This window comes from Ipomoea nil, unplaced genomic scaffold, assembly GCF_001879475.1.
Source record: "Ipomoea nil cultivar Tokyo-kokei standard unplaced genomic scaffold, Asagao_1.1 scaffold2545, whole genome shotgun sequence".
Lineage (NCBI taxonomy): Eukaryota > Viridiplantae > Streptophyta > Magnoliopsida > Solanales > Convolvulaceae > Ipomoea > Ipomoea nil.
Window position 1 is genome coordinate 510001 of NW_017618973.1, and position 6538 is coordinate 516538.

The 6538-nt window shown below is 35.3% G+C and overlaps 1 protein-coding gene across 1 annotated transcript; it reads left to right on the top strand.

Annotated features, from left to right (window-relative positions):
- The first annotated feature begins 260 nt into the window (after window positions 1–260).
- LOC109153835 (protein FAR1-RELATED SEQUENCE 5-like) lies at window positions 261–4415 on the top strand. Its single transcript, XM_019301707.1, has 8 exons — window positions 261–366; window positions 734–811; window positions 903–1313; window positions 1638–1850; window positions 1935–1968; window positions 2443–2615; window positions 2805–3535; window positions 4356–4415. The coding sequence occupies exons 1-8, from the start codon at window positions 261–263 to the stop codon at window positions 4413–4415; spliced, it is 1806 nt and encodes a 601-aa protein (XP_019157252.1).
- Window positions 4416–6538: the final 2123 nt, after the last annotated feature.

The window sequence follows — 6538 nt, forward strand, 5'->3', positions numbered from 1 at the left end:
AAACCAAGGGCAAATTATGCTGTGCATCGGTATGCACCATGCATGGTGCATACCGATGCACACGACGTCGTTTTAGAGTAAGGACGCGGTATTTTATTTAAAAAAAATCCATTAACGGCGTTTGTTTCCTTTTGATTTCGTTTCCAAGTTTCCAATTCGATCGTTGGCAGTTATTCACTGTGGAATTGGCATTCGATATCGCCGCATTCGCAATCGCAATCGCAATCGCAATTGGTATCGGAATACGTACTGATTGTTAAATGGAGGATGGAACAGAGCAGACAAATTCTGCAGTTGGTGCTGGCATTCGATTCAAGGTGTTTTGCATCTTGCTATTGTTTTTGCATTTGTTCCTTTTGCTTTTTTGTATGATTTTGTGATTCATTGTGATACAATTATTTTTAGCAGTGATGTTTGTGTTTAGAATCTGCCATTTAGTTTTGTAAGTATTTATACAAAATCACATAAGTATATATCCATAATTGTATAACAACAATTCCAGAATTTCAAAACAATAATTCCATAATTTCATAACTATATTTCCAGAATTGCATATCTATATATTCAGAATTCGTGGGTACTCTGTTTTGGCAGTTTGTTGCGTCTGTGTATCCAGAATAGTATAACTATATTTCCATAATAACATACCTATATATCCAGAATTTGTGGGTACTCTGTTTTTGCTGTTTGATGAACTGTTTGAAATAATGTTCACCATGTCTATATAATGTAGTTAGTGAAGGCATTATGGATGGTTCAGTGAGTTCAGATCAAGCAGATGTAGACATTGATGGATCTTCATCAATTCCAGGTTTATTCATAGTGGTTTACCTTTTAATTAGCAAATTCTAGTTAGGAATTATATTTTAATGGAAATGGTTATTATTGTGTTATATTTGCAGTTGATCAAGATTTGGTTGGTTTGGTAGTAAGTAATGTTGATGAGGCTTTTGAGTTGTATAACAATTATGCATATAGACTTGGTTTTAGTGTGAGGAAGGGTCATCAACGCTACAAGGGATCTACTAACACAATTCAAATGAAGAACTTTTGTTGTTCTAAGGCTGCTTATAAGGCAAACAGTGGGGTTAAGGCTTATTCCAAAATTGACACAAGGACAGGGTGTGAAGCATTTGTTCAGTTTGACGTGGGTGATGATGGGTTGTGGACAGTTACAAAACACGAGAAAGTGCACAATCACGAGTTATGTGTGTTCAACAAGAGTCATCTACTTCGTTCACATAGGAGTGTCGGAGATAATCAGCTCTTATATTTACAAGGTTTGAAGGACAGTGGAGTTGCACTGGCGGATGGTATTAGGTTCCTAAAACACCAATCAGGGGGTCCCCATTAGTTGGTTTCACCAATAGAGATGCTTATAATTCAATGGCTGCTGATACAGTCAAGCGATTGGATGGAACGGATTCTAACTCTTTAATTGAAATTTTTAGGAGGAGGTAGTCTACCGAGTCTGATTTTTTCTTTGATTTTGAACTTGATTTGGATGCAAGATTGTGCAGTTTTTTTTTGGAGGGATGGTCAAATGAGACGAGATTATAAGGTGTTTGGGGATTTGTTAGTGCATGATACGACATATCGCACAAACAAATATGATATGATTTGTGGCCCTTTCGTAGGGATGAATCACCATTGCATGAATGTAATGTTTGGATGCGGGTTTTTGATGAACGAGAGGATAGAATCGTTTGTGTGGTTGTTTAAAGCGTTTTTAAGATCTATGGGTGGCAAGTGTCCACAGTCTATTATGACAGATCAATGTGCAGCTATGGCTGCTGCTATATCTAAAGTGTTTCCAACATCACGTCACCGTCTTTGCATATGGCATATTGGTGAGAATTCAAAGAAGCATATCAAGACGTTAAGGAATAATAAGGATTTCTTGGATATGTTTAACTACGTGTTGAAATACACAGAGACCGAAGCTGAATTTCAATTTTATTGGACAAGGTATGTTAGTAATTAATCGTTTTTATTGAATTATAGTGCATATGTATAGTATTATTGGATTATATTTCATATGTATATAGTATTAGGCTTTCTGATCATTTAGTATATTTATTACAGATGTATATGAATTATGGATGTATAGTTTAACAATTATGGATGTATAGTATAGTAATTATGGACGTATAGCAGTTGAACTGACTGGTGGTCACTGGAAATGTAGTTTATGGATTATGGATGTATAGTGTATCAATTATGGATATATAGTATTTCAATAATGCATATATAGCAGGTGAACTGACTGGTGGTGCCTGGAAATGTAGTATATGGATTATGGATAGTCTATCAATTATGGATATATAGTATTCCAATTATGTATATATAGCAGTAGAAATTCTGAGCATGTGTTAGAGATGTGGTGATGTTGTTTGTTATTCTGCTTCATAAACATTAGTCATTTTGTCTTACCATTTTCAGGTTGGTGACTGACTATGAATGTCACAAGAATACTTGGTTAGAAAAGCTATATTACTGTAGGGAGAAGTGGTGTCCAGCATTTAACAATGACTATTTTTCTGGGGGCATTTTGTCGTCACAAAGGAGTGAAACTACAAATCATTCGATATATAGAAGGTTGTCTAAGACAGCTGGTATTTGTGATTTCTATTCATCGTTTGTAAGCGTAATTTGTGAATGGAGAAGTAAAGAGAATGGTGAAGACTTTTGTTGTGCTCAAGGGGTACCCGCTATGATGATGGAGCACGTGAAACTTCTTTCACATGCTAGAGAGGTATACACGATTGAGATATATTTTTTGTTTGAGGAACAATTTATGAAAGGCAGTGCTTGTCATCAAGAAATGGTGTTGAATGATGGCCATCAACAGAAGTATCACGTGTGGCGGCCAGATATAGACATTATAAGGCATGAGGTTAGTTTTAACCCAGCCAACTTGGACATTTCTTGTAGTTGCAAGTTGATTTCTGAGTTGGGAATTCTATGTTGTCATTGTCTACGCATTCTTCATGTACATTGTGTTTCTAGTATCCCTGACAAATATATCCTTAAAAGATGGACTAAAAAGGTTATTGATGGTAGGAATGTCAACATTGATTCTATGGTTTATAATGTTGGTGTCCCTCCATCAATTTGGGTGTTCGATATTAGTAGGAAATTTCAAAGATTAGTTGTTTCTAGTCAAGATAATAGTGTAGCTAGGAAACTGTGTGACGAAGCTGTTGATGATGTAAAGAAAAAGATTGAAGCCGAGATTGGGTATGTGCATATTGAAGAATGTGGTGTTTCATCTTCAAGTGGTGGTGTACAGAATCCTTCAAGCCGGAGATTGAAAGGTGAGCGTAATAAAAGGAGGAGTGGTGTTATTGAAAAGAAGTACAGTCTTGCAAGGGGGAGAATGAGTGCTGCAAATAAAGTTGCATTGAGTACAAAGGGTGCTGTTCAGTCTTTGGTGTTGGAAAACATATCCAAGCTTGCTGGGGATGCATACCTCGTACATCCAAGTTCTTCGAGTTCAGATTTTGTTCAGTTTAGTAAGAGTTTAGATGACAATGTAGGTGTAGATTGTGAAATACAAGTTGTTATCATTGATTTTATGCAATTCTGGATTTATAGTTTTGTAATTCTGGATATGTAGTTTTGCAATTATGGATTTACAGTTATGCAATTATGGAACTATAGTTATACAATTATGGGTGTATAGTTATGCAATTATGGATGTGTAGGTATGCAATTATGGAATTATAGTCATGCAATTATGAAATTATAGTCATGCATTTATGCATGTGTAGTTTCCATAGTGATGGAATTTGTAGTTACGAAATTATAGGTGTATAGTTATGCAATTATAGATGTGTAGTTTTGCAATTATGGTATTATAGTTATGCAATTATGGATGTGTAGTTTTACAATTATGAAATTATGGATGTGTAATTTTGCAATTATGGAATTATAATTCCATAATTGCACAACTACACATTCAGAATTGCATGACTACACATCCTTATTTGCATAACTATAATTCCATAATTCTAAAACTACACATCCAGAATTATATAACTATAATTCCATAATTGCATAATTATAATTCCATAACTGTAAAACTATAATTCCATAACTGGAAAAAACACAATTTTAGAATTGAAAGAATACACATCCATAACTGCAAAAGTACACATCCAGAATTGCATAACTACACATCCATAATTGCATAACTATAATTCCATAATTGCAAAACTACAATTCCATAACTACCAAACCACACATCCATAAGTGCATAACCACACATCCAGAATTGCATAATTATAATTACATAATTGCATAACTATAATTCCATAATTAAGAACAGTTTATGTATAATGGGATCTTACCAGGATGAATACCATTGGACCTCCAAAGGATCTTCCAGGATTGTCTTTGTAAATCTCATATGAATCAATGAAAGACATGTATGTGTATCGGCACCAATTCAGTCTTGAAATTGTCCGGATGTTGAGCAATGACTTAAGAACTCGGTAGTTGGCATATCTTCCAGTGTTTCCTCGGAGCAGAGAGGAAAAGCGAACACCGCAATGTCTCTTTTGAAGGCATCACCATGGTCACCTCTTCTGATTATCTCATCAGGCATCTTGGTTGTTATGGGTGACCCTGCCTTGACATTCCACCTCTTCCTCCAATCAGTTAGGAGCTTATTATATGCAGCTGTAGAATTTTCCTCAGATTTTGTCCCCTCCTTAACATCCCTCTTTCCCCGGGGGATCCCCAACGTGTATTCAACATCCTCTTCACTGACATGCAGAATATCACCATCCAATATAAAGTCTGACTTGAAAACATCAAATCTTTTCAGAAGATACTCAACGAGTTGTGAATAATTGCTTGAGAATTGCAGATGTAGCAGCGCTCCAAAACCCATATCAACAACAGCATCCTTCTGATCCTGTGATAGGCGTTGGATAAGTTCAAACATTTGTTTGGGACCCATCCGCGTGCTGAAGTAATCCGCGTTAGGGTTATGTACTTGCTCTCGTTTTGCTGGTTGTGCCCTCTTTCTTTTGAGAGCTTCTGGTTGTTGCCTTGTGGAAGGCTCTGCAGAATCTTCTTGTGAAGGGGTGAGCTGAGCAGCCTGCGAGCTCAATACCGCCCTGGTTTTTCTCCTCTTTACTGACTTGACGAATTGCCCAAGTGTAGCATCATCTCTCACATTTGAGTCTTCCATTTCTGCAAATAAAAATCATACAAAGTTTTGTTAAAAAGTCTTGAATGCAGTTTGGTGCACAGAGTAAGGTTCACAGAGTACTATATCCAAATTTGTATAAATATAATTCCATAAACACACAGATATACTTCCAGAATTGTATAACTACATATCCATAAACTCATAACTATACCCACAAGGCAAATCATGCTAAAAAGAATTGAATGCAGTTTGGTGAACAGAGTAAGGTGTACAGAGTAATATATCCCAATTTGTATAAATACAATTCCATAAACACACAACTATACTTCCAGAATTGTATAACTACATATCCATAAACTCATAAATATACCCACAAGGCAAATTATGCTAAAAAGACTTGAATGCAGTTTGGTGCACAGAGTAAGGTTCACAGAGTACTACATCCAAAACTGTATAAATACAATTCCATAAACACACAACTATACTTCCATAATTTTACAACTACATATCCATAAACTCACAAATATACTCATAAACTCATAATCATAATCATACACGTTCATAATCATATAACTATACATTCATACAATTTTTAAACAGTGCAAAATCCTAGTTTAAAATTACATAAACATATACTGAAAATCAATGCTTATTTTGTATAAATGCATCATGTAACAACGTAAAATGCATAATACCTATTCTATGAAGAAGTTGAGCTCTGCTTTAGAGAGGAAGTGCTGATGAATGTGTGATGATCGGAGGCCGGCGACAATGGTGATGATGAATGTGTGCGAAACCACGAAAATGTTGAAGAAAAGCTAAGGAAATGGAAATGATCGAAGCTTTTGGGGAGGGAATCGTGTGGGAGAAGAAAATGCTCTGGTGGAGGGAAGTGAAATGGGAGAGGAAACGATCCAATAAGCTTTTGTATTTAAAAAAAATAAAAAATTTGATTGGTTGAGTGAAACGGTGCCACTAACGGCACCATTACTCCAAAACGACGTCGTGTGCACCAAGAATGGTACATACGGATGCACAACATAACGATTGCTAAACCAAGGCAATTTATATCGTGCAGCAGGACGCGCATTGCATTGTGCGCCCTGATGCAAAACGACGTCGTTTTAGATTTTTTTTTTTTTTTAAAAAAAATTCGCTATCCTGTGTTGGCGGATAATTTTCTTTAAAAAAAAAATCTCATGTTCAAAAATGTACATAAATTTATACTAGAATACACATAATTATATACATGAATGTACATTATTGTATAACAAAATACATATACTTTTTAAAAAAAAAAATGATACACATAATCTAACCTAATACATAATATACATAAACTTTTAACATAATACACATAAACTCTTAACATAATAT

Excerpts from the sequence above, each read along its gene's own strand:
- LOC109153835 (XM_019301707.1), top strand. The coding sequence starts at position 261 with ATGGAGGATGGAACAGAGCAGACAAATTCTGCAGTTGGTGCTGGCATT. Across the intron at positions 1,314-1,637 it reads TGGAGTTGCACTGGCGGATG|GGATGAATCACCATTGCATG; the intron begins GTATTAGGTTCC and ends GCCCTTTCGTAG. Across the intron at positions 2,616-2,804 it reads AAGGTTGTCTAAGACAGCTG|GCAGTGCTTGTCATCAAGAA; the intron begins GTATTTGTGATT and ends AATTTATGAAAG.